Genomic DNA, 26,985 nt, shown 5'->3' with positions numbered 1-26,985 from the left:
CCTGGCATTCAAACTACAGAACTGGTTTGTACCAGTACATCTCACGATGTTGCTCACATTTCTCGCAGTATACGATCCAGAATACTCAGGAGTTCAAAGTCAAGCCAAGATTTAATAATAAGAGTAAAAAACGGTTTCTGTGGTAACTCATGGAAGTACCGTGATGCTGTTGGTCCCACATGCAGGATCCAAGCTGATCTCTTTCTGCAGCGCAGGTATAGCCCATGACAGCACACCATGGAGATATCTGGTGATAGTGAAATGGCTCACGAACTTTGGGCTACAATTAGCTGGGCCCACCAGGGCTGTCGAGGGCGGACATACCATGAAACTGGCGGGGTCTCCCACCTCCCTGCCCTGCTGAGCCCTAGCCCCGATGCTGAGGTCATAGACACGAGCTGATGCTGTGCAGGCCCAGGCCTTTGTGACGTCAGGACTGGGTGCCACAGTCTGCCCCACTGAGCCGCCACCTGGCACTGTTGGCCGTGGCTGCCAACGCGTGTGGAAGGAGCTCGCGGTGGTGTCCTTGTGGCTGTGTGCTCGGGGCAGGCGCGCTTCTCCTGCGGATCAGTTTTGGGCTTGTTGCTCAGTGGCCTTCTTCTGCGCAGACGTTCCTGCTGCTGAAGGGGACACTGAGAGGGGGAAAGCTTGATTCCTCCACAGCATGAGGAGGACAAAGTCTCCTCAGAGATTAAGAGGGGCACAGAGGCCCCCTCAAAGGGTGGCGGTAGGAAGGGCTGGCAGCAACTTGAGAGGTGCAGAAATGGAGAGCAGCTGTCTCCCAGGAAACAGGTAGATGTCTCTTCTGGCCGGGGCCTCCCGGCTGGTCAGTCCCGCTTGGCCACGACTCCCATGGTGTGGAGATGATGCACAGCAGGGCTTTTCATTTTCCTCCACAGCTCCATCCCCTCTCCGGTTGCCCAGACAGCGCCAGCCAGCTGCAGAAGCAGTGCCGTATACAGTGAGGGTAAGTTGAGGGCTGCTTTGCCGCACCAGGTTTCTGGGGAACGTTCTGGCCAGCACGGGGCACCCCAGTACCTCAGGAGCTGGGGCTGCAAGCTGAGGGCTGACCTCCATCCTCGAACATGCCGTCACGTTGTGCCTGCTAGGCAATCCTTAGCAGCCCTCGGAGTCCCGCTCGCAGGGTGCACCCAGCTGCCCCTTGTCCAGGACGCAGCCGCAGCCCTGCCCCTGCCCCTGCTGTGATCCGCACCGGCTTCCAGCCCTTCTTACAGGGTCTGACATGGTCCTGTCTGGTATGCTTTGAGGACGTGCTTGACTTTTTTCTTTCTCCCCTTTCTTTGCCAGGGACAAACATCAGAAATTATCTGAGAAACTCTCAGATCCTGGTCTCCCTCAAGAGATTCTTTGGCGCAAGCATCTCCAATGTGTGAGTACAGCACCTGCGCGATGTGGTACTGGGGGTCTCCGTGGGTCGGGGTGGGCAGGCCAGGCTGGCGGTGCTACCCACCAGGAGAAAGAACTTGGCTCCTGCCAGCAGCAGCTCCGTGCTTCCGGAGCCATGGCAGCGGCTGAGGAGGGAATGGCAGCAAAGCCCCGGTGCACGCACCTGACACAGCTCAAAACTTCTCATCCAAGCCTCTGGCTGGGATGTGAGGGTGAGAGGCAGCAGGAGTTGAAGGAGGCCAGGAGTAGACGGCTGCAGCCTGCCTGTGGAGGGCACCTCAAAGCAGGAGGCGTTTCTTCATCTCCAGTAGAAGGAGATTTGACTCCTCTGCAAAAGAGAAGTCAAGCCCACAGCAAGGAGCTCCCATGAGCCACCGCCTTCACTTGCCGGGTCTGCTTTCCTGCCTGGGTTACTTCAGTGCCCTTCCTGAAGGTGCTGTTGGAACCAGGTTCTGGCATGTTTTGCCTGTGGTGCTGGAGGTAGCTGAGGAAAGCCCCTCTCCTTCTGGAGGCTGCTCTGTTGGCTGTTCTTTGCCAGCAGCGGATTCCCCACCTTGCTGCTTCGCAGCTTGTAAGAGGAGATGCCCCTGAGAAGGGGTCTGCATCGAACCCTGAGCACTGCCAACACTGCGACTCCTTCTTTTTCAGGCAAGGGATGGCCAAAAAGAACTCTGGGGTCTGCGTGCTGCTTTTCCTGGCCTTTCTGTCTGCTTTCGGTGAGTATTTGCCTGCTGCCAGCAGAACAAACGCTAGATGGGACCTCCAGCGTGTGGGCAGGCGCTGGAGCACCCGCGGGGCCGTTCGTACCTCCCACTGCTGCCGCTCGGGGAGCTCCGGAGACGAACGCTGTTCACACGCAGATCGCGCCTGGCTCGAGAGCCACTCACAGCTTTCCTTTCGGACGCTGTTGTGCTGGAGCCACAGCCCCGTAGCCTTCATCCTCTATGCCAGTCAGCGTTAAGAGTGATGCTCTGCTCAGCCAAGGCTACAAAGGGAGCCTTGTCCATGTCCTTCCAAGCTCGCTGTCAGGCAGGGAGAGGCAGTGGCAGCACAAAGGCTTCGTGCTTTACAGTCAGGGTTGGAGAAGAGGATCCTTTCTTGCAGCCATGTGGTCTCTGCCCCAGTCCCCCACTTCCTCAGGGAATATCTTGCACCTTGGTTTTGAGGGGGAGACAGTGGGACTGTGGCAATCCTTAGAAACCATAGTGAAATAACTTTCTGTGTTTCAAATGACAGCTGGTGCTTACTGTGGATTCTTGCTGGCAAGAGGATCGTTGACAGAGGAGTTCTTGCAGGTCAGTGACGATTACTGACAGGGAATTTCCGCAGAGGACGTCTGTAGGTGGTGGGTGGGCAAATGCACGTGTCCTGCTGTTGCCAGCAGTGACTGGTGCTCCAATGGAAATGGCCTTTCTTTTTCAGATGCTGTCGAAGCAGACTGATCCACGCTTCATGAACTCAGGGTAAGGGTCCCCATCTGACCTGCTGCTCTCGTGGTGGGATAGTGGCAGACGAGTTCTTGCCATTTGCGCTGCCTTGCACAATCCCCAGGGCTTGTGCCGTTCCCTCTGTGCCTTTTATTAAACACGGTGGTGATGGGAGGCAGTCCTAGGCTTGGGAAAAGAAAGGAAGCACAAAGGAGTGTCTGTGCGTCTGCTCATCGGTGAGCTCTGAGTGCACTTCAGGGGCTGGGCAGCTCTCTGACAACATCTGCTTTGTGTGTGTTTGCAGGAACTCGGCGACTGAGCAAACCCAGGGGACTGAGAACCAGAGGGAGGGGGTGTCCTACGTGGCTGAAGAGTGTGACACTGCGATGAAGGTGATCCTGAGCTTTAGGGAAGAGGCTAGGATGAGCAGAGCCTCGGGCAGGGCACTTCTGTGTGTGGGGCTGCCTGTGGGATTTGCCTTCTGACCCCAGCCACTCATCTCGTGCCAGCCGTTGCTGGTTGAGCTCCCCTTCTGCAAAGGCTTTCTCTTTTGTCACGTTTAACCGGGCCACCTCCTGCTGCTGGAAAGCTGCCCGCATTGTTGTCCTGGTTATCCAGGACCTCTGGCAGCTCTGGTGTCCTCCCAGAGAGTGGAGACACCTGGGTGCCCTTCCAGAAGTATCCCAGCCTGCCACAGTGCATCTGGAGAGAATGGAGGTGGACAACGGGTGCCCAGGCCCATACTATGGCGGGGGACACAAAAACTCCTGTCCAGCCCTTCCCTTTTCCTGATGAAAAGAGCCTGAGGGCCCCTGCAGACGAGGCCTGCGTCTTGCTTTCTGACGCTTCCTGAAAGGTTTCTTAGCTCTGACACAGAACCCAGTGGTGCAACGTGGCAGCCCGCTGACGTGCTCATCTCCTGTGCTGCTTTCTGTCTTCCCCAGGAATGCCAGGTCTTGAAAGGAGCAGTGCCTGTGAGGCCTCGGGAAAATTGCTTCACCAAGTCTGACCGGGCTCTGAAGAGTGCAGGTATGGACCCAGACAGGCACATCTTGTTACACTGGGCTTATGCTCAGCGCTGCCAAAGGAGGAAGAGCCGGATGAGACTAAATCACCTGGCCCAAATCCCCGTGGCACCACAGCTCCCTTGGGCTCAGTGGCTCAGCCCCCTCATGCCCTCGCTTCTTGCAGTGGTGCCCCTGGCACACCCCTGACAGGAGTTACTGCACTTGGTTGAGATTTCTCAGGGACTGAAACCAGGTCCTGAGCTCTTAGCTCTCCTCACGCAGTGCGGCCTTGACTTGAGCCTGCTGCCCTTCGCAGAGGGCCGTGCTGCCTGCCACTGTCCACAAACCTCATCTCTGTGCACCTGAGAGAGGGATGCTGTCAGCAGGCAGACAGAGATAGCTTGAGCCGACTAGGTGCTGGGAGACTGGGCCCCTGGCAGTCATCTGCTCTCCTCTCCTCTCAATTCAGGGGTCTCCATGGACCTGCAGAGATCATCCAGGTCTGCATGGTACTGCAGGGTGGCTTGGGTCCTGTGCGCTTCAAACGTGCTGGAGACCTTTGAGCAGGTATGGTAGCAGAGATCCTCAGTGCTGCTTTTGTTCCCTCCTGTCAAGCCGGGGGAGGCCCCTGGGACTCTCCCTTCAGGCCCCTCTGCAGCACTGCTCAAGCCCACGGTGCTCCTCAGGTGCCCGGCTCCTGAGGCCTCCCTCGGGGCTTGGCTTACCAGGAGCCAGTGGCATTCCTCTGAAGGCAGGCTGACCTGGGCTGAGCTGTGCTGCTACATCCTGCATCCCACTATCCCGTGGTCAGGGCTGCGTGAGGAATCTTCTCGGGCACCCTGTTTGCCTTTGTCAGCTCTGATCGTTGTTGTTTGGGCTGGGCAGGGGTTGGAGGCAGGGGACGATGCAGAGCTGCTGGGATCTTTCTGCATAGCCCTGACTCCGGTGTGGGGCATCCCATGTTTCGTAACGGATATTTTCCTCTCCATGGGAACTTTCCCATGCCAGCAAGAGAGCTGGGCGTGTCTGCTTCCCTGCCTGCCGCCTGCAGCACCCAAGCAGCTCACATGCTCAGTGCTGCCTGTGCTTTTGGCTGCACAGGCAGCAGCATGCGCCTCATGACTTCCTACTCTCTGCTTTCAGCTGGACACTTCCCCGGGATACTGCTGGCCTATGAAAACATCTAACAGCCAGATTGTCTTCAACTTGCCCACAGAAGTCCAGCCGACTGCAGTCACTGTGCAGCACACGGTGGACACAACCTTGTGGCACATCAGCAGCGCTCCCCGTGACTTTGCTGTCTTTGTAAGTGTCTGCTGGTACATGGGGATGGGACGTAGCTGTCGGGAAAGGCTTCTGCTAGGAAATATACTGGAGAAGAGGACCAGTACGTCCTTTGAGCAGTGCTCCAGGGGAGACTCAGCCCCACCACATCCTGCAGCAGAACTGCAGGAGCTGCTGGAGCTCCGGCGGCCCAGGTGTGACACATGTGTTGACTTGCTGCCCTGTGCTTTATCTCATAGGGACTGGACAAGGAAGGAGAGAACGAAGAGTTGCTTGGGCAATTCACCTATAATATCAGGGAAGAGCTGTCCCAGACCTTTGAACTGCAGGTACAGTCATTGCGTGCGGGCAGGAGACCATTCCAGACCACTTTGGCAGCAAGTCAGTGGCAGGAGAAGTGTGGGCAGTCCTGCCAAGGCAGGGGTCCAGCACCAGCTAGCAAAAAACATGTTGAGGTTCAGAGGGCCGAGAGCACATGACCTGGCAGGGTAGCTAAATGAAGCAGGGAGAGCGCCACGTTGGGCCAGGAGCAGGAGCGCAGAGTTCCCCAGCAGTGCCCACCTCTTTTGGCAGGGCAGAGCCTTGCAAACCCACACGTGCTGGGAAATGCCCTAAAATGCAGGTGTCAGGTGGTGAGAGCCAGGAGACATTGCCACGTGCATGCCCTGTTCCCAGTGAGTGGCCGGTTGGCATCTGTGGCCCAGGCAGGTGAAGGAGCTGCTGTCTGCGCTGGCACTCCTAGACAGCCCACGTGCAGGTGTGCTCCCCAGCCATACCACACAGAGTCCACGGTGAAGGGAAGAGTGAAAAGGCAAGAAGCAAGCGTGAGCTGGACAAAAGCGCCTGGCAGCTCTATGTCTGCTAGGCCCCACGTCTTCTGGGTCCACGTGGCATCAAGCTTCCACTGCTGCTCATCCTGCTCCCGCAGGCCAGACGTTGGCTCTGTTAGCGGGGGGGGCCTTAGTGGGGCTGCTCGGGAGAAGGGAAGCAGAGAAAAGCCTCCTCCTCAGCCAAGGAGGGAGCTGGCTCCCAAGCAGGCATCACCGTGCTGACAAGGAAATGCACTGAGGCAGCTGCGGTTGCTTCCAGGCCAGGAGTGAAGTCTCCTGTCTTCTTTGTTTTTCAGACCGAGACCCCCAGAGCCTTTTGGCATATAAAGCTCGTCACACTCAGCAACTGGGGAAATGCAGGACACACGTGCATTTATCGGGTGCAGGTTCATGGCAAGAGTGCGGGAATGAAATGACATCGACTAAGGACATTCGGAGACATTCTAAAAACAGCTTCCTTAAAAAATAAAACACCAAATTATTCCACCTCAGCGATGTGCGTTTGCTGTGATGCAGAAGGTGTTCTTTCACAGGCTTTCTCTGAGCAGCCCATTTCTACTTGAGGAACTGGGCGTTCCTCACTTTGCTTCTGCCCCATGGATGCGAGTGAACCAAGCAAAAGGAGATGACGGCGCCCTAGCGCTGTGTTGTCTGGAGGATTGTGAGGGACATCTGTGAAGGCTGCGGGTGTTGCAACAGGCACGGGGCTTAGAAACCCACCACAGCTGAGGAAGCGGCTCAGGTGGTGCATCCCCAAACCCAGCCCCCATGGTGCTGCTGCTGCTGTTGCTGACTCCAAATCCCACGGGAACCTCCCCTGGGTGTTCCTCACCCAGTTCTGCCATCAGGGAGCTCCAGAGATGCCCTCTGCACACAGATCCCACCTGGCCCCAGAGCCAACACAGAGCTGTTTCACAGCTTTCCCTTTGGATGCTCTGCGCAGGAACTCCACAGTCCCATAGCAGGCATCCTTACTACCAGTCAGCGTAAGAGCATCTACCCATGTTTTCTGAGCTCTCCGAGGACATGCCTTCCACCTTCTGACCTGCTTTGTTGTCCCTTTCCTAATATCCCTTTTGTGTTGTGCGGAGCAGAATTGAATTTCGTGGCCTGGAATTAAACAGGGCTGAAATGTATTGGTAAGACTCTGGCCTCCAGACACATGCAAGTATAACTAGCAATGCAAATTCAGCATTGCTTTAGGAAGTGGAGTTTTACTGTCTTTCTGTAGCAGCAATTAACTTATGCATACTGAGCAACAAGACAGCAAACAGCTCTTTAATGTTTGACTCAGGCAGGGAGAGGCAGTGGGAGCACAAAGCCTTCGTGCTTTATAGCCGGAGTAGGAGATGGCCTGTGTATGGGAGTGTCAGCATAGCATCAGGGTCTCATTCTCAGTCTTTTTTAAGCACATTTGCAGAGCACTTGCCTCCTTAGGGAAATCAGCGCGGTGACCTTTCCGGAGGAATGGTAGCAGCAAGGGCCGCTGCGGCAGCACAGAAAATGGCTGACGTCTAACGGGCCCTGCTGGGCCGGGAAGGGAACGTCTTTTTAAAGGCAGGGTGTGAGGCGGCTGCTCCCGGCCCCGCTCCACCGCCTCATCGCCGCTGCCGTGAGGAGAGTTAATGGCGCCAGAGAGACAGCTCCTGGATAACGGGGAATGCCCTTGCCCTGCCGAGCCTATTCCTTGCTTCAGGGCAGAACGTGGCCGCACGGGGCTGTGCATTTCAGAGAAAAATCCTCTTTACATACGTCTGCTTGGTGTCGCATTGAATGGGCAGCACCAAAGTGTACAAAAAGGAAATACATGCTTTTTTAGGGATGGGAGCCATCGTACGAGCCTTGAATGAAGGCTGTGAGTCTAAGAAATATCACACCTCAGACCTGGAGACAGCAGACCAGAGGTGCAAGGAAAGGAAGCGGGCACACAAAGAATGGTGCAGAAATGAATGGTGCAAGACAGTTTGAGGAAGACATCTCTCAGTTGCGGTACCAGCAATAGCGTGGAGACCTCTGTGCTCGGGGAGTGAAGAGCAGCAGAGCTCTTGGTCATGTGAGGTCAGGTGCAGAGTAGTCAATACTTTAAAATTTGGCATTCCTCCAGGCTGAACAAGATGTGTTGAGTGGAGCAAATCTAAGCATGAAGCTCCAGCGTGCTGCAAATGAGATGCCTCTGTGTTGACAGTCCTACTGTGGCCGTGCAAATGTTGATGGTGGTAAAACGGGCTAGATCTCTGTGGCTCTCTGTGCTGTGTGTGACCATGAGGTCAATAAGGTATTATTATTTTCAGGTTCCCAGAATGGAAGTAAACATTACCTTTCTTTCCTTCTGTCTGACTGCTAGCTGCCCCGCTCCAGAACCCCAGAAACCTCCTACCAGGCCTTACCTGGAGGATCGTGGCAGCTGTGGCAGTGATGGAGACGAGGAGGAAGAGTACCGTCGGCAGCTCTCAGACCACTCTAAGAAAGGTTATTATTATTGTCTCTGGCTGGGTGGATAGGGGGAGAGCAGTGGATGTAGTCTACCTTGATTTCAGCAAGGCATTTGATACTGTCCCCCACTACATCCTTATAACAAAGCTGAGGAAGTGTGGGATAGATGAGTGGACAGTGAGGTGGGTTGAGAACTGGCTGACTGGCAGAGCGCAGGGGGTCATTGTTGGCGGTGCAGAGTTTGGCTGGAGACCTGTAACCAGCAGTGTCCCCCAGGGGTCTGTACTGGGTCCGGTCTTGTTCAACATCTTCATCAATGACCTTGATGAGGGGATAGTGGCCACCCAGTTTGCTGATGATACGAAGTTGGGAGGATTGGCTGACATGCCTGAAGGCCGTGCTGCCATTTAGCAAGACCTGGACAGGCTGGAGAGCTGGGCAGAAAAAAACCGGATGAGGTTTAACAAAAGCAAGTGTAGAGTCTTGCATCTGGGGAGGAATAATTGCATGCACCAGTACAGGTTGGGGGATGAGCTGCTGGAGGGGAGCTCTGTGGAGAGGGACCTGGGTGTCCTGGTGGATGACAGGTTGGCCATGAGCCAGCAGTGTGCCCTTGTGGCCAAGAGGGCCAATGGCTTACTGGGGTGCATTAAAAAGAGCGTGGCCAGCAGGTCAAAGGAGGTGATCCTCCCCCTCTACTCTGCCCTGGTAAGACCTCATCTGGAGTACTGCGTCCAGTTCTGGGCTCCCCAGTACAAAAAAGACAGGGATCTCTTGGAAAGAGTCCAGCGGAGGGCCACAAAAATGGTGAAGGGCCTGGAGCATCTCCCTATGAAGAAAGGCTGAGTGAACTGGGTCTGTTCAGCCTTAAGAAAAGGAGACTGAGAGGGGACTTGATCCAGGACTATAAATATCTACGGTGTGGGGGGCAGAATGGTGAGGCCGGACTCTTTTCAGTGGTGAGTAGAGACAGGAAAAGGGGAAACGGCCGGAAACTGCAGCATAGGAAGTTCTGCACAAACATGCGCAAGAACTTCTTTACAGTGAGGTGACGGAGCACTGGAACAGGCTGCCCAGGGAGGTGGTGGAGTCTCCTTCTCTGGAGATGTTCAAGACCTGCCTGGATGCCTACCTGTGCGACCCGCTGTAGGGAACCTGCTTTGGCAGGGGGGTTGGACTTGATGATCTCTGGGGGTCCCTTCCAACCCCTACAATTCTGTGATTCTGTGATTCTGTGTAAAGCCATAACACACTAATGCGGGGGTGGACTCTTCTGCCTAACTTTTTTATCAGATTCATGGCAAGAACTTACCTTTACTCAGGTAGAGAATTTGTTGTCATCAAAACATTTCTGGCTCCAGCTGTATGTTCTTCTAAACTTCTGTGCCGCAACTCTGTCTTTGCAGTGGTCACATACTGCGTACATGAGATTGTAGCTTATAGGTTGGTTGTGTATAAGGAAGCTGAAGCAAGAGTCATGGCCATCAGTTGGTCAGAGTGGTTTCTGCTCCACGTATGACCCTCACCTCGTTCCGTTCATGCACGGTTATGACTTGGTGCATAATGAAGATGCGGAGCTGGTGGAGTGGGCACAGAGGCTGGGAAGGTGCTTGGAGGATGGGAGCACCTGTCGTATGAAGAGAGGCTGAGGGAGCTGGGCTTGTTCAGCCTGGAGAAGGAGTGGCTGTGGGGAGACCTCGTTGCGGCCTTCCAGCACTTCAGGGGAGCATCTATGCAGGAGGGAGACCAACTTTTTACAGGGTGTGATGGTGATAGAATCGTAGACTCACAGATAGAAAAGGATGGAATAGAATATTCCATGATTCTAGATGAAGCCATAGAATAGAATAGATTAATAGAATAATAGATTCTATGAATGTTTGGATGGCTGTTTGGAAAGAGAGGGATGGGAACGTCACTCTTCCACATAGAAGAGCCTGGGGATGATGGTAACCATTAGTGAGAGAAGGGAAAGTTGGGGTAGCTGTTGGGTGCTGAATGTACCTGGAGACCAGGGCTGTGACAAGCTCCCAAGCAAATGAAAAGGCACCCTGCTTGCAGCCATGTGCTCTCTGACCCATCCCGCAGGTCTTCCACCCTTGTTTGGGAGGAGACACTGGGACTATGGCAGTCATTTGTCACTGTCAAGGTTAGAGTGGTGAGGTGCTGGAACAGGCTGCCCAGAGAGGTTGTGGATGCCCCGTCCCTGCAGGTGTTCAAGGCCAGACTGGACGGGGCTCTGGGCAGCCTGCTCTAGCATTACATGGGAAGGCTGGTGGCCCTGCGTGCGGATTGGAGATTCATGATCCTTGAGGTCCCTCCCAACCCTGGCCATTCTGTGATTCTGTGTGATTCTGTGAAAGCCAAGAAATTCCCACCAAGGACATCTGTAGAGCACATGCATCCATCTTCCTGCTCCCAGCAGTGACTGGTGCTGCAATGGAAGGCCTTTCCCTTGCAGGCACTGTCGTCACAGACTGCTCCATACCTGACGAGCTTACGATAAGAGCCCCCCATCTGACCTGCAGCTCCCTCAGGGGGATAGTGGCAGATGAGCTCTCGCCATTTGCGCTGCTTTGCACAGTGCCCAGGCCTCATACCTTTCCCTCCCTGCCTTTTGCTAAATGTGGAGGTGATGGGAGGCTCCCCTAAGCTTGCAAAGAAAGGGAGACCCAAAGGAGTGCCTGTGTGTCTGCTCATCTGTGAGCTCTGAGTGCTTGTCAAGGGCTGGGCAGCTCTCTGACCTGTGTGTCCGCAGCAGCTTGCCCTCCCTGGCGAGTGAACAAGCCCAAGAGATTCAGTTCCCGAGGAAGGAGGTAACTTGCCTGTCTGCGGAGACTGGCGCTGGGACAAAGGTGGTCCTGTACTTTGGGAAAGAGGCAGGGATAAGCAGAGCATTGGGCAGGGCACTGATTGTGAGTGCTGCCTATGGGACTTCCCAGCTGACCCCTGCCACTCACCTCCTGCCAAGCGTTGCTGGTTGAGGTGTGGCACACGTGTTCACCGTGTGAGAAATGCTTGTATTGTATTGTACTGTATTGTAGTTGGGGCTTAGGTGAAATTTGCTAGGAACTGCAGTTCCTTACGCGCTTTTACAAAAGCGGGTGAACTTGACAAGGGCGCGTCAGATCAGAGTGACCCAACAGTTTCTATTTACTACTTCCCAGTGCATATTTTCTCCCATTCCCTCACTGGCCGAGGACTTCCAGCCTCACAGCCTGTGCGAGGCTCCCCATTCCCTCAGCCGATGTCCCATCCCTGTTCGCTGCTTGGTTAGCCCCTCCGCGTTCTCCTCCTCCTCTTCTCTTTAGTTTTTACCTGCTACGCCATGCTGGCACAGCCTCTCATAGTTGGCCTCCCCCTCTGCCTGGCATTCAAACTACAGAACTGGTTTGTACCAGTACATCTCACGATGTTGCTCACATTTCTCGCAGTATACGATCCAGAATACTCAGGAGTTCAAAGTCAAGCCAAGATTTAATAATAAGAGTAAAAAACGGTTTCTGTGGTAACTCATGGAAGTACCGTGATGCTGTTGGTCCCACATGCAGGATCCAAGCTGATCTCTTTCTGCAGCGCAGGTATAGCCCATGACAGCACACCATGGAGATATCTGGTGATAGTGAAATGGCTCACGAACTTTGGGCTACAATTAGCTGGGCCCACCAGGGCTGTCGAGGGCGGACATACCATGAAACTGGCGGGGTCTCCCACCTCCCTGCCCTGCTGAGCCCTAGCCCCGATGCTGAGGTCATAGACACGAGCTGATGCTGTGCAGGCCCAGGCCTTTGTGACGTCAGGACTGGGTGCCACAGTCTGCCCCACTGAGCCGCCACCTGGCACTGTTGGCCGTGGCTGCCAACGCGTGTGGAAGGAGCTCGCGGTGGTGTCCTTGTGGCTGTGTGCTCGGGGCAGGCGCGCTTCTCCTGCGGATCAGTTTTGGGCTTGTTGCTCAGTGGCCTTCTTCTGCGCAGACGTTCCTGCTGCTGAAGGGGACACTGAGAGGGGGAAAGCTTGATTCCTCCACAGCATGAGGAGGACAAAGTCTCCTCAGAGATTAAGAGGGGCACAGAGGCCCCCTCAAAGGGTGGCGGTAGGAAGGGCTGGCAGCAACTTGAGAGGTGCAGAAATGGAGAGCAGCTGTCTCCCAGGAAACAGGTAGATGTCTCTTCTGGCCGGGGCCTCCCGGCTGGTCAGTCCCGCTTGGCCACGACTCCCATGGTGTGGAGATGATGCACAGCAGGGCTTTTCATTTTCCTCCACAGCTCCATCCCCTCTCCGGTTGCCCAGACAGCGCCAGCCAGCTGCAGAAGCAGTGCCGTATACAGTGAGGGTAAGTTGAGGGCTGCTTTGCCGCACCAGGTTTCTGGGGAACGTTCTGGCCAGCACGGGGCACCCCAGTACCTCAGGAGCTGGGGCTGCAAGCTGAGGGCTGACCTCCATCCTCGAACATGCCGTCACGTTGTGCCTGCTAGGCAATCCTTAGCAGCCCTCGGAGTCCCGCTCGCAGGGTGCACCCAGCTGCCCCTTGTCCAGGACGCAGCCGCAGCCCTGCCCCTGCCCCTGCTGTGATCCGCACCGGCTTCCAGCCCTTCTTACAGGGTCTGACATGGTCCTGTCTGGTATGCTTTGAGGACGTGCTTGACTTTTTTCTTTCTCCCCTTTCTTTGCCAGGGACAAACATCAGAAATTATCTGAGAAACTCTCAGATCCTGGTCTCCCTCAAGAGATTCTTTGGCGCAAGCATCTCCAATGTGTGAGTACAGCACCTGCGCGATGTGGTACTGGGGGTCTCCGTGGGTCGGGGTGGGCAGGCCAGGCTGGCGGTGCTACCCACCAGGAGAAAGAACTTGGCTCCTGCCAGCAGCAGCTCCGTGCTTCCGGAGCCATGGCAGCGGCTGAGGAGGGAATGGCAGCAAAGCCCCGGTGCACGCACCTGACACAGCTCAAAACTTCTCATCCAAGCCTCTGGCTGGGATGTGAGGGTGAGAGGCAGCAGGAGTTGAAGGAGGCCAGGAGTAGACGGCTGCAGCCTGCCTGTGGAGGGCACCTCAAAGCAGGAGGCGTTTCTTCATCTCCAGTAGAAGGAGATTTGACTCCTCTGCAAAAGAGAAGTCAAGCCCACAGCAAGGAGCTCCCATGAGCCACCGCCTTCACTTGCCGGGTCTGCTTTCCTGCCTGGGTTACTTCAGTGCCCTTCCTGAAGGTGCTGTTGGAACCAGGTTCTGGCATGTTTTGCCTGTGGTGCTGGAGGTAGCTGAGGAAAGCCCCTCTCCTTCTGGAGGCTGCTCTGTTGGCTGTTCTTTGCCAGCAGCGGATTCCCCACCTTGCTGCTTCGCAGCTTGTAAGAGGAGATGCCCCTGAGAAGGGGTCTGCATCGAACCCTGAGCACTGCCAACACTGCGACTCCTTCTTTTTCAGGCAAGGGATGGCCAAAAAGAACTCTGGGGTCTGCGTGCTGCTTTTCCTGGCCTTTCTGTCTGCTTTCGGTGAGTATTTGCCTGCTGCCAGCAGAACAAACGCTAGATGGGACCTCCAGCGTGTGGGCAGGCGCTGGAGCACCCGCGGGGCCGTTCGTACCTCCCACTGCTGCCGCTCGGGGAGCTCCGGAGACGAACGCTGTTCACACGCAGATCGCGCCTGGCTCGAGAGCCACTCACAGCTTTCCTTTCGGACGCTGTTGTGCTGGAGCCACAGCCCCGTAGCCTTCATCCTCTATGCCAGTCAGCGTTAAGAGTGATGCTCTGCTCAGCCAAGGCTACAAAGGGAGCCTTGTCCATGTCCTTCCAAGCTCGCTGTCAGGCAGGGAGAGGCAGTGGCAGCACAAAGGCTTCGTGCTTTACAGTCAGGGTTGGAGAAGAGGATCCTTTCTTGCAGCCATGTGGTCTCTGCCCCAGTCCCCCACTTCCTCAGGGAATATCTTGCACCTTGGTTTTGAGGGGGAGACAGTGGGACTGTGGCAATCCTTAGAAACCATAGTGAAATAACTTTCTGTGTTTCAAATGACAGCTGGTGCTTACTGTGGATTCTTGCTGGCAAGAGGATCGTTGACAGAGGAGTTCTTGCAGGTCAGTGACGATTACTGACAGGGAATTTCCGCAGAGGACGTCTGTAGGTGGTGGGTGGGCAAATGCACGTGTCCTGCTGTTGCCAGCAGTGACTGGTGCTCCAATGGAAATGGCCTTTCTTTTTCAGATGCTGTCGAAGCAGACTGATCCACGCTTCATGAACTCAGGGTAAGGGTCCCCATCTGACCTGCTGCTCTCGTGGTGGGATAGTGGCAGACGAGTTCTTGCCATTTGCGCTGCCTTGCACAATCCCCAGGGCTTGTGCCGTTCCCTCTGTGCCTTTTATTAAACACGGTGGTGATGGGAGGCAGTCCTAGGCTTGGGAAAAGAAAGGAAGCACAAAGGAGTGTCTGTGCGTCTGCTCATCGGTGAGCTCTGAGTGCACTTCAGGGGCTGGGCAGCTCTCTGACAACATCTGCTTTGTGTGTGTTTGCAGGAACTCGGCGACTGAGCAAACCCAGGGGACTGAAAACCAGAGGGAGGGGGTGTCCTACGTGGCTGAAGAGTGTGACACTGCGATGAAGGTGATCCTGAGCTTTAGGGAAGAGGCTAGGATGAGCAGAGCCTCGGGCAGGGCACTTCTGTGTGTGGGGCTGCCTGTGGGATTTGCCTTCTGACCCCAGCCACTCATCTCGTGCCAGCCGTTGCTGGTTGAGCTCCCCTTCTGCAAAGGCTTTCTCTTTTGTCACGTTTAACCGGGCCACCTCCTGCTGCTGGAAAGCTGCCCGCATTGTTGTCCTGGTTATCCAGGACCTCTGGCAGCTCTGGTGTCCTCCCAGAGAGTGGAGACACCTGGGTGCCCTTCCAGAAGTATCCCAGCCTGCCACAGTGCATCTGGAGAGAATGGAGGTGGACAACGGGTGCCCAGGCCCATACTATGGCGGGGGACACAAAAACTCCTGTCCAGCCCTTCCCTTTTCCTGATGAAAAGAGCCTGAGGGCCCCTGCAGACGAGGCCTGTGTCTTGCTTTCTGACGCTTCCTGAAAGGTTTCTTAGCTCTGACACAGAACCCAGTGGTGCAACGTGGCAGCCCGCTGACGTGCTCATCTCCTGTGCTGCTTTCTGTCTTCCCCAGGAATGCCAGGTCTTGAAAGGAGCAGTGCCTGTGAGGCCTCGGGAAAATTGCTTCACCAAGTCTGACCGGGCTCTGAAGAGTGCAGGTATGGACCCAGACAGGCACATCTTGTTACACTGGGCTTATGCTCAGCGCTGCCAAAGGAGGAAGAGCCGGATGAGACTAAATCACCTGGCCCAATTCCCCGTGGCACCACAGCTCCCTTGGGCTCAGTGGCTCAGCCCCCTCATGCCCTCGCTCCTTGCAGTGGTGCCCCTGGCACACCCCTGACAGGAGTTACTGCACTTGGTTGAGATTTCTCAGGGACTGAAACCAGGTCCTGAGCTCTTAGCTCTCCTCACGCAGTGCGGTCTTGACTTGAGCCTGCTGCCCTTCGCAGAGGGCCGTGCTGCCTGCCACTGTCCACAAACCTCATCTCTGTGCACCTGAGAGAGGGATGCTGTCAGCAGGCAGACAGAGATAGCTTGAGCCGACTAGGTGCTGGGAGACTGGGCCCCTGGCAGTCATCTGCTCTCCTCTCAATTCAGGGGTCTCCATGGACCTGCAGAGATCATCCAGGTCTGCATGGTACTGCAGGGTGGCTTGGGTCCTGTGCGCTTCAAACGTGCTGGAGACCTTTGAGCAGGTATGGTAGCAGAGATCCTCAGTGCTGCTTTTGTTCCCTCCTGTCAAGCCGGGGGAGGCCCCTGGGACTCTCCCTTCAGGCCCCTCTGCAGCACTGCTCAAGCCCACGGTGCTCCTCAGGTGCCCGGCTCCTGAGGCCTCCCTCGGGGCTTGGCTTACCAGGAGCCAGTGGCATTCCTCTGAAGGCAGGCTGACCTGGGCTGAGCTGTGCTGCTACATCCTGCATCCCACTATCCCGTGGTCAGGGCTGCGTGAGGAATCTTCTCGGGCACCCTGTTTGCCTTTGTCAGCTCTGATCGTTGTTGTTTGGGCTGGGCAGGGGTTGGAGGCAGGGGACGATGCAGAGCTGCTGGGATCTTTCTGCATAGCCCTGACTCCGGTGTGGGGCATCCCATGTTTCGTAACGGATATTTTCCTCTCCATGGGAACTTTCCCATGCCAGCAAGAGAGCTGGGCGTGTCTGCTTCCCTGCCTGCCGCCTGCAGCACCCAAGCAGCTCACATGCTCAGTGCTGCCTGTGCTTTTGGCTGCACAGGCAGCAGCATGCGCCTCATGACTTCCTACTCTCTGCTTTCAGCTGGACACTTCCCCGGGATACTGCTGGCCTATGAAAACATCTAACAGCCAGATTGTCTTCAACTTGCCCACAGAAGTCCAGCCGACTGCAGTCACTGTGCAGCACACGGTGGACACAACCTTGTGGCACATCAGCAGCGCTCCCCGTGACTTTGCTGTCTTTGTAAGTGTCTGCTGGTACATGGGGATGGGACGTAGCTGTCGGGAAAGGCTTCTGCTAGGAAATATACTGGAGAAGAGGACCAGTACGTCCTTTGAGCAGTGCTCCAGGGGAGACTCAGCCCCACCACATCCTGCAGCAGAACTGCAGGAGCTGCTGGAGCTCCGGCGGCCCAGGTGTGACACATGTGTTGACTTGCTGCCCTGTGCTTTATCTCATAGGGACTGGACAAGGAAGGAGAGAACGAAGAGTTGCTTGGGCAATTCACCTATAATATCAGGGAAGAGCTGTCCCAGACCTTTGAACTGCAGGTACAGTCATTGCGTGCGGGCAGGAGACCATTCCAGACCACTTTGGCAGCAAGTCAGTGGCAGGAGAAGTGTGGGCAGTCCTGCCAAGGCAGGGGTCCAGCACCAGCTAGCAAAAAACATGTTGAGGTTCAGAGGGCCGAGAGCACATGACCTGGCAGGGTAGCTAAATGAAGCAGGGAGAGCGCCACGTTGGGCCAGGAGCAGGAGCGCAGAGTTCCCCAGCAGTGCCCACCTCTTTTGGCAGGGCAGAGCCTTGCAAACCCACACGTGCTGGGAAATGCCCTAAAATGCAGGTGTCAGGTGGTGAGAGCCAGGAGACATTGCCACGTGCATGCCCTGTTCCCAGTGAGTGGCCGGTTGGCATCTGTGGCCCAGGCAGGTGAAGGAGCTGCTGTCTGCGCTGGCACTCCTAGACAGCCCACGTGCAGGTGTGCTCCCCAGCCATACCACACAGAGTCCACGGTGAAGGGAAGAGTGAAAAGGCAAGAAGCAAGCGTGAGCTGGACAAAAGCGCCTGGCAGCTCTATGTCTGCTAGGCCCCACGTCTTCTGGGTCCACGTGGCATCAAGCTTCCACTGCTGCTCATCCTGCTCCCGCAGGCCAGACGTTGGCTCTGTTAGCGGGGGGGGCCTTAGTGGGGCTGCTCGGGAGAAGGGAAGCAGAGAAAAGCCTCCTCCTCAGCCAAGGAGGGAGCTGGCTCCCAAGCAGGCATCACCGTGCTGACAAGGAAATGCACTGAGGCAGCTGCGGTTGCTTCCAGGCCAGGAGTGAAGTCTCCTGTCTTCTTTGTTTTTCAGACCGAGACCCCCAGAGCCTTTTGGCATATAAAGCTCGTCACACTCAGCAACTGGGGAAATGCAGGACACACGTGCATTTATCGGGTGCAGGTTCATGGCAAGAGTGCGGGAATGAAATGACATCGACTAAGGACATTCGGAGACATTCTAAAAACAGCTTCCTTAAAAAATAAAACACCAAATTATTCCACCTCAGCGATGTGCGTTTGCTGTGATGCAGAAGGTGTTCTTTCACAGGCTTTCTCTGAGCAGCCCATTTCTACTTGAGGAACTGGGCGTTCCTCACTTTGCTTCTGCCCCATGGATGCGAGTGAACCAAGCAAAAGGAGATGACGGCGCCCTAGCGCTGTGTTGTCTGGAGGGATGTGAGGGACATCTGTGAAGGCTGCGGGTGTTGCAACAGGCACGGGGCTTAGAAACCCACCACGGCTGAGGAAGCGGCTCAGGTGGTGCATCCCCAAACCCAGCCCCCATGGTGCTGCTGCTGCTGTTGCTGACTCCAAATCCCACGGGAACCTCCCCTGGGTGTTCCTCTCCCAGTTCTGCCACTCAGGGAGCTCCAGAGATGCTCTCTGCACACAGATCCCACCTGGCCCCAGAGCCAACACAGAGCTGTTTCACAGCTTTCCCTTTGGATGCTCTGCGCAGGAACTCCACAGTCCCATAGCAGGCATCCTTACTACCAGTCAGCGTAAGAGCATCTACCCATGTTTTCTGAGCTCTCCGAGGACATGCCTTCCACCTTCTGACCTGCTTTGTTGTCCCTTTCCTAATATCCCTTTTGTGTTGTGCGGAGCAGAATTGAATTTCGTGGCCTGGAATTAAACAGGGCTGAAATGTGTTGGTAAGACTCTGGCCTCCAGACACATGCAAGTATAACTAGCAATGCAAATTCAGCATTGCTTTAGGAAGTGGAGTTTTACTGTCTTTCTGTAGCAGCAATTAACTTATGCATACTGAGCAACAAGACAGCAAACAGCTCTTTAATGTTTGACTCAGGCAGGGAGAGGCAGTGGGAGCACAAGCCTTCGTGCTTTATAGCCGGAGTAGGAGATGGCCTGTGTACGGGAGTGTCAGCATAGCGTCAGGGTCTCATTCTCAGTCTTTTTTAAGCACATTTGCAGAGCACTTGCCTCCTTAGGGAAATCAGCGCGGTGACCTTTCCGGAGGAATGGTAGCGGCTGCCCTGCAAGGGCCGCTGCGGCAGCACAGAAAATGGCTGACGTCTAACGGGCCCTGCTGGGCCGGGAAGGGAACGTCTTTTTAAAGGCAGGGTGTGAGGCGGCCGCTCCCGGCCCCGCTCCACCGCCTCATCGCCGCTGCCGTGAGGAGAGTTAATGGCGCCAGAGAGACAGCTCCTGGATAACGGGGAATGCCCTTGCCCTGCCGAGCCTATTCCTTGCTTCAGGGCAGAACGTGGCCGCACGGGGCTGTGCATTTCAGAGAAAAATCCTCTTTACATACGTCTGCTTGGTGTCGCATTGAACGGGCAGCACCAAAGTGTACAAAAAGGAAATACATGCTTTTTTAGGGATGGGAGCCATCGTACGAGCCTTGAATGAAGGCTGTGAGTCTAAGAAATATCACACCTCAGACCTGGAGACAGCAGACCAGAGGTGCAAGGAAAGGAAGCGGGCACACAAAGAATGGTGCAGAAATGAATGGTGCAAGACAGTTTGAGGAAGACATCTCTCAGTTGCGGTACCAGCAATAGCATGGAGACCTCTGTGCTCGGGGAGTGAAGAGCAGCAGAGCTCTTGGTCATGTGAGGTCAGGTGCAGAGTAGTCAATACTTTAAAATTTGGCATTCCTCCAGGCTGAACAAGATGTGTTGAGTGGAGCAAATCTAAGCATGAAGCTCCAGCGTGCTGCAAATGAGATGCCTCTGTGTTGACAGTCCTACTGTGGCCGTGCAAATGTTGATGGTGGTAAAACGGGCTAGATCTCTGTGGCTCTCTGTGCTGTGTGTGACCATGAGGTCAATAAGGTATTATTATTTTCAGGTTCCCAGAATGGAAGTAAACATTACCTTTCTTTCCTTCTGTCTGACTGCTAGCTGCCGCGCTCCAGAACCCCAGAAACCTCCTACCAGGCCTTACCTGGAGGATCGTGGCAGCTGTGGCAGTGATGGAGACGAGGAGGAAGAGTACCGTCGGCAGCTCTCAGACCACTCTAAGAAAGGTTATTATTATTGTCTCTGGCTGGGTGGATAGGGGGAGAGCAGTGGATGTAGTCTACCTTGATTTCAGCAAGGCATTTGATACTGTCCCCCACTACATCCTTATAACAAAGCTGAGGAAGTGTGGGATAGATGAGTGGACAGTGAGGTGGGTTGAGAACTGGCTGACTGGCAGAGCGCAGGGGGTCATTGTTGGCGGTGCAGAGTTTGGCTGGAGACCTGTAACCAGCGGTGTCCCCCAGGGGTCTGTACTGGGTCCGGTCTTGTTCAACATCTTCATCAATGACCTTGATGAGGGGATAGTGGCCACCCAGTTTGCTGATGATACGAAGTTGGGAGGATTGGCTGACACGCCTGAAGGCCGTGCTGCCATTCAGCAAGACCTGGACAGGCTGGAGAGCTGGGCAGAAAAAAACCGGATGAGGTTTAACAAAAGCAAGTGTAGAGTCTTGCATCTGGGGAGGAATAATTGCATGCACCAGTACAGGTTGGGGGATGAGCTGCTGGAGGGGAGCTCTGTGGAGAGGGACCTGGGTGTCCTGGTGGATGACAGGTTGGCCATGAGCCAGCAGTGTGCCCTTGTGGCCAAGAGGGCCAATGGCTTACTGGGGTGCATTAAAAAGAGCGTGGCCAGCAGGTCAAAGGAGGTGATCCTCCCCCTCTACTCTGCCCTGGTAAGACCTCATCTGGAGTACTGCGTCCAGTTCTGGGCTCCCCAGTACAAAAAAGACAGGGATCTCTTGGAAAGAGTCCAGCGGAGGGCCACAAAAATGGTGAAGGGCCTGGAGCATCTCCCTATGAAGAAAGGCTGAGTGAACTGGGTCTGTTCAGCCTTAAGAAAAGGAGACTGAGAGGGGACTTGATCCAGGACTATAAATATCTACGGTGTGGGGGGCAGAATGGTGAGGCCGGACTCTTTTCAGTGGTGAGTAGAGACAGGAAAAGGGGAAACGGCCGGAAACTGCAGCATAGGAAGTTCTGCACAAACATGCGCAAGAACTTCTTTACAGTGAGGTGACGGAGCACTGGAACAGGCTGCCCAGGGAGGTGGTGGAGTCTCCTTCTCTGGAGATGTTCAAGACCTGCCTGGATGCCTACCTGTGCGACCCGCTGTAGGGAACCTGCTTTGGCAGGGGGGTTGGACTTGATGATCTCTGGGGGTCCCTTCCAACCCCTACAATTCTGTGATTCTGTGATTCTGTGTAAAGCCATAACACACTAATGCGGGGGTGGACTCTTCTGCCTAACTTTTTTATCAGATTCATGGCAAGAACTTACCTTTACTCAGGTAGAGAATTTGTTGTCATCAAAACATTTCTGGCTCCAGCTGTATGTTCTTCTAAACTTCTGTGCCGCAACTCTGTCTTTGCAGTGGTCACATACTGCGTACATGAGATTGTAGCTTATAGGTTGGTTGTGTATAAGGAAGCTGAAGCAAGAGTCATGGCCATCAGTTGGTCAGAGTGGTTTCTGCTCCACGTATGACCCTCACCTCGTTCCGTTCATGCACGGTTATGACTTGGTGCATAATGAAGATGCGGAGCTGGTGGAGTGGGCACAGAGGCTGGGAAGGTGCTTGGAGGATGGGAGCACCTGTCGTATGAAGAGAGGCTGAGGGAGCTGGGCTTGTTCAGCCTGGAGAAGGAGTGGCTGTGGGGAGACCTCGTTGCGGCCTTCCAGCACTTCAGGGGAGCATCTATGCAGGAGGGAGACCAACTTTTTACAGGGTGTGATGGTGATAGAATCGTAGACTCACAGATAGAAAAGGATGGAATAGAATATTCCATGATTCTAGATGAAGCCATAGAATAGAATAGATTAATAGAATAATAGATTCTATGAATGTTTGGATGGCTGTTTGGAAAGAGAGGGATGGGAACGTCACTCTTCCACATAGAAGAGCCTGGGGATGATGGTAACCATTAGTGAGAGAAGGGAAAGTTGGGGTAGCTGTTGGGTGCTGAATGTACCTGGAGACCAGGGCTGTGACAAGCTCCCAAGCAAATGAAAAGGCACCCTGCTTGCAGCCATGTGCTCTCTGACCCATCCCGCAGGTCTTCCACCCTTGTTTGGGAGGAGACACTGGGACTATGGCAGTCATTTGTCACTGTCAAGGTTAGAGTGGTGAGGTGCTGGAACAGGCTGCCCAGAGAGGTTGTGGATGCCCCGTCCCTGCAGGCGTTCAAGGCCAGACTGGACGGGGCTCTGGGCAGCCTGCTCTAGCATTACATGGGAAGGCTGGTGGCCCTGCGTGCGGATTGGAGATTCATGATCCTTGAGGTCCCTCCCAACCCTGGCCATTCTGTGATTCTGTGTGATTCTGTGAAAGCCAAGAAATTCCCACCAAGGACATCTGTAGAGCACATGCATCCATCTTCCTGCTCCCAGCAGTGACTGGTGCTGCAATGGAAGGCCTTTCCCTTGCAGGCACTGTCGTCACAGACTGCTCCATACCTGACGAGCTTACGATAAGAGCCCCCCATCTGACCTGCAGCTCCCTCAGGGGGATAGTGGCAGATGAGCTCTCGCCATTTGCGCTGCTTTGCACAGTGCCCAGGCCTCATACCTTTCCCTCCCTGCCTTTTGCTAAATGTGGAGGTGATGGGAGGTTCCCTAAGCTTGCAAAGAAAGGGAGACCCAAAGGAGTGCCTGTGTGTCTGCTCATCTGTGAGCTCTGAGTGCTTGTCAAGGGCTGGGCAGCTCTCTGACCTGTGTGTCCGCAGCAGCTTGCCCTCCCTGGCGAGTGAACAAGCCCAAGAGATTCAGTTCCCGAGGAAGGAGGTAACTTGCCTGTCTGCGGAGACTGGCGCTGGGACAAAGGTGGTCCTGTACTTTGGGAAAGAGGCAGGGATAAGCAGAGCATTGGGCAGGGCACTGATTGTGAGTGCTGCCTATGGGACTTCCCAGCTGACCCCTGCCACTCACCTCCTGCCAAGCGTTGCTGGTTGAGGTGTGGCACACGTGTTCACCGTGTGAGAAATGCTTGTATTGTATTGTACTGTATTGTAGTTGGGGCTTAGGTGAAATTTGCTAGGAACTGCAGTTCCTTACGCGCTTTTACAAAAGCGGGTGAACTTGACAAGGGCGCGTCAGATCAGAGTGACCCAACAGTTTCTATTTACTACTTCCCAGTGCATATTTTCTCCCATTCCCTCACTGGCCGAGGACTTCCAGCCTCACAGCCTGTGCGAGGCTCCCCATTCCCTCAGCCGATGTCCCATCCCTGTTTGCTGCTTGGTTAGCCCCTCCGCGTTCTCCTCCTCCTCTTCTCTTTAGTTTTTACCTGCTACGCCATGCTGGCACAGCCTCTCATAGTTGGCCTCCCCCTCTGCCTGGCATTCAAACTACAGAACTGGTTTGTACCAGTACATCTCACGATGTTGCTCACATTTCTCGCAGTATACGATCCAGAATACTCAGGAGTTCAAAGTCAAGCCAAGATTTAATAATAAGAGTAAAAAACGGTTTCTGTGGTAACTCATGGAAGTACCGTGATGCTGTTGGTCCCACATGCAGGATCCAAGCTGATCTCTTTCTGCAGCGCAGGTATAGCCCATGACAGCACACCATGGAGATATCTGGTGATAGTGAAATGGCTCACGAACTTTGGGCTACAATTAGCTGGGCCCACCAGGGCTGTCGAGGGCGGACATACCATGAAACTGGCGGGGTCTCCCACCTCCCTGCCCTGCTGAGCCCTAGCCCCGATGCTGAGGTCATAGACACGAGCTGATGCTGTGCAGGCCCAGGCCTTTGTGACGTCAGGACTGGGTGCCACAGTCTGCCCCACTGAGCCGCCACCTGGCACTGTTGGCCGTGGCTGCCAACGCGTGTGGAAGGAGCTCGCGGTGGTGTCCTTGTGGCTGTGTGCTCGGGGCAGGCGCGCTTCTCCTGCGGATCAGTTTTGGGCTTGTTGCTCAGTGGCCTTCTTCTGCGCAGACGTTCCTGCTGCTGAAGGGGACACTGAGAGGGGGAAAGCTTGATTCCTCCACAGCATGAGGAGGACAAAGTCTCCTCAGAGATTAAGAGGGGCACAGAGGCCCCCTCAAAGGGTGGCGGTAGGAAGGGCTGGCAGCAACTTGAGAGGTGCAGAAATGGAGAGCAGCTGTCTCCCAGGAAACAGGTAGATGTCTCTTCTGGCCGGGGCCTCCCGGCTGGTCAGTCCCGCTTGGCCACGGCTCCCATGGTGTGGAGACGATGCACAGCAGGGCTTTTCATTTTCCTCCACAGCTCCATCCCCTCTCCGGTTGCCCAGACAGCGCCAGCCAGCTGCAGAAGCAGTGCCGTATACAGTGAGGGTAAGTTGAGGGCTGCTTTGCTGCACCAGGTTTCTGGGGAACGTTCTGGCCAGCACGGGGCACCCCAGTACCTCAGGAGCTGGGGCTGCAAGCTGAGGGCTGACCTCCATCCTCGAACATGCCGTCACGTTGTGCCTGCTAGGCAATCCTTAGCAGCCCTCGGAGTCCCGCTCGCAGGGTGCACCCAGCTGCCCCTTGTCCAGGACGCAGCCGCAGCCCTGCCCCTGCCCCTGCTGTGATCCGCACCGGCTCCCAGCCCTTCTTACAGGGTCTGACATGGTCCTGTCTGGTATGCTTTGAGGACGTGCTTGACTTTTTTCTTTCTCCCCTTTCTTTGCCAGGGACAAACATCAGAAATTATCTGAGAAACTCTCAGATCCTGGTCTCCCTCAAGAGATTCTTTGGCACAAGCATCTCCACTGTGTGAGTACAGCACCTGCGCGATGTGGTACTGGGGGTCTCCGTGGGTCGGGGTGGGCAGGCCAGGCTGGCGGTGCTACCCACCAGGAGAAAGAACTTGGCTCCTGCCAGCAGCAGCTCCGTGCTTCCGGAGCCATGGCAGCGGCTGAGGAGGGAATGGCAGCAAAGCCCTGGTGCACGCACCTGACACAGCTCAAAACTTCTCATCCAAGCCTCTGGCTGGGATGTGAGGGTGAGAGGCAGCAGGAGTTGAAGGAGGCCAGGAGTAGACGGCTGCAGCCTGCCTGTGGAGGGCACCTCAAAGCAGGAGGCGTTTCTTCATCTCCAGTAGAAGGAGATTTGACTCCTCTGCAAAAGAGAAGTCAAGCCCACAGCAAGGAGCTCCCATGAGCCACCGCCTTCACTTGCCGGGTCTGCTTTCCTGCCTGGGTTACTTCAGTGCCCTTCCTGAAGGTGCTGTTGGAACCAGGTTTTGGCATGTTTTGCCTGTGGTGCTGGAGGTAGCTGAGGAAAGCCCCTCTCCTTCTGGAGGCTGCTCTGTTGGCTGTTCTTTGCCAGCAGCGGATTCCCCACCTTGCTGCTTCGCAGCTTGTAAGAGGAGATGCCCCTGAGAAGGGGTCTGCATCGAACCCTGAGCGCTGCCAACACTGCGACTCCTTCTTTTTCAGGCAAGGGATGGCCAAAAAGAACTCTGGGGTCTGCGTGCTGCTTTTCCTGGCCTTTCTGTCTGCTTTCGGTGAGTATTTGCCTGCTGCCAGCAGAACAAACGCTAGATGGGACCTCCAGCGTGTGGGCAGGCGCTGGAGCACCCGCGGGGCCGTTCGTACCTCCCACTGCTGCCGCTCGGGGAGCTCCGGAGACGAACGCTGTTCACACGCAGATCGCGCCTGGCTCGAGGGCCACTCACAGCTTTCCTTTCGGACGCTGTTGTGCTGGAGCCACAGCCCCGTAGCCTTCATCCTCTATGCCAGTCAACGTAAGAGTGGTGCTCTGCTCAGCCAAGGCTACAAAGGGAGCCTTGTCCATGTCCTTCCAAGCTCGCTGTCAGGCAGGGAGAGGCAGTGGCAGCACAAAGGCTTCGTGCTTTACAGTCAGGGTTGGAGAAGAGGATCCTTTCTTGCAGCCATGTGGTCTCTGCCCCAGTCCCCCACTTCCTCAGGGAATATCTTGCACCTTGGTTTTGGGGGGGAGACAGTGGGCCTGTGGCAATCCTTAGAAACCATAGTGAAATAACTTTCTGTGTTTCAAATGACAGCTGGTGCTTACTGTGGATTATTGCTGGCAAGAGAATCGTTGACAAAGGAGTTCTTGCAGGTCAGTGACGATTACTGACAGGGAATTTCCGCAGAGGACGTCTGTAGGTGGTGGGTGGGCAAATGCACGTGTCCTGCTGTTGCCAGCAGTGACTGGTGCTCCAATGGAAATGGCCTTTCTTTTTCAGATGCTGTCGAAGCAGACTGATCCACGCTTCATGAACTCAGGGTAAGGGTCCCCATCTGACCTGCTGCTCTCGTGGTGGGATAGTGGCAGACGAGTTCTTGCCATTTGCGCTGCCTTGCACAATCCCCAGGGCTTGTGCCGTTCCCTCTGTGCCTTTTATTAAACACGGTGGTGATGGGAGGCAGTCCTAGGCTTGGGAAAAGAAAGGAAGCACAAAGGAGTGTCTGTGCGTCTGCTCATCGGTGAGCTCTGAGTGCACTTCAGGGGCTGGGCAGCTCTCTGACAACATCTGCTTTGTGTGTGTTTGCAGGAACTCGGCGACTGAGCAAACCCAGGGGACTGAGAACCAGAGGGAGGGGGTGTCCTACGTGGCTGAAGAGTGTGACACTGCGATGAAGGTGATCCTGAGCTTTAGGGAAGAGGCTAGGATGAGCAGAGCCTCGGGCAGGGCACTTCTGTGTGTGGGGCTGCCTGTGGGATTTGCCTTCTGACCCCAGCCACTCATCTCGTGCCAGCCGTTGCTGGTTGAGCTCCCCTTCTGCAAAGGCTTTCTCTTTTGTCACGTTTAACCGGGCCACCTCCTGCTGCTGGAAAGCTGCCCGCATTGTTGTCCTGGTTATCCAGGACCTCTGGCAGCTCTGGTGTCCT

The 26,985-nt window shown here is 55.3% G+C and overlaps 1 protein-coding gene across 1 annotated transcript in view; it reads left to right on the top strand.

Moving 5' to 3' along the window:
- Positions 1-764: 764 nt before the first annotated feature.
- LOC125686985 (sperm-associated antigen 4 protein-like) overlaps positions 765-26,985 on the top strand; it is a 29,166-nt gene continuing 2,945 nt past the window's right edge. Inside the window, exons 1-7 of the mRNA XM_048931691.1 lie at positions 765-792; positions 900-967; positions 24,819-24,900; positions 25,566-25,633; positions 26,153-26,211; positions 26,339-26,379; positions 26,648-26,735. Coding sequence (XP_048787648.1) covers positions 25,573-25,633; positions 26,153-26,211; positions 26,339-26,379; positions 26,648-26,735 — 249 coding nt within the window. The 5' untranslated portion in view covers positions 765-792; positions 900-967; positions 24,819-24,900; positions 25,566-25,572. The remainder of the gene's footprint in view (positions 793-899; positions 968-24,818; positions 24,901-25,565; positions 25,634-26,152; positions 26,212-26,338; positions 26,380-26,647; positions 26,736-26,985) is intronic.

The sequence above is a fragment of the Lagopus muta genome, chromosome Z, assembly GCF_023343835.1.
Source record: "Lagopus muta isolate bLagMut1 chromosome Z, bLagMut1 primary, whole genome shotgun sequence".
Classification (NCBI taxonomy): Eukaryota; Metazoa; Chordata; class Aves; order Galliformes; family Phasianidae; genus Lagopus; species Lagopus muta.
Note: the sequence above shows the minus strand (reverse complement) of the source record. Positions and strands in the feature narration are given on the sequence as shown.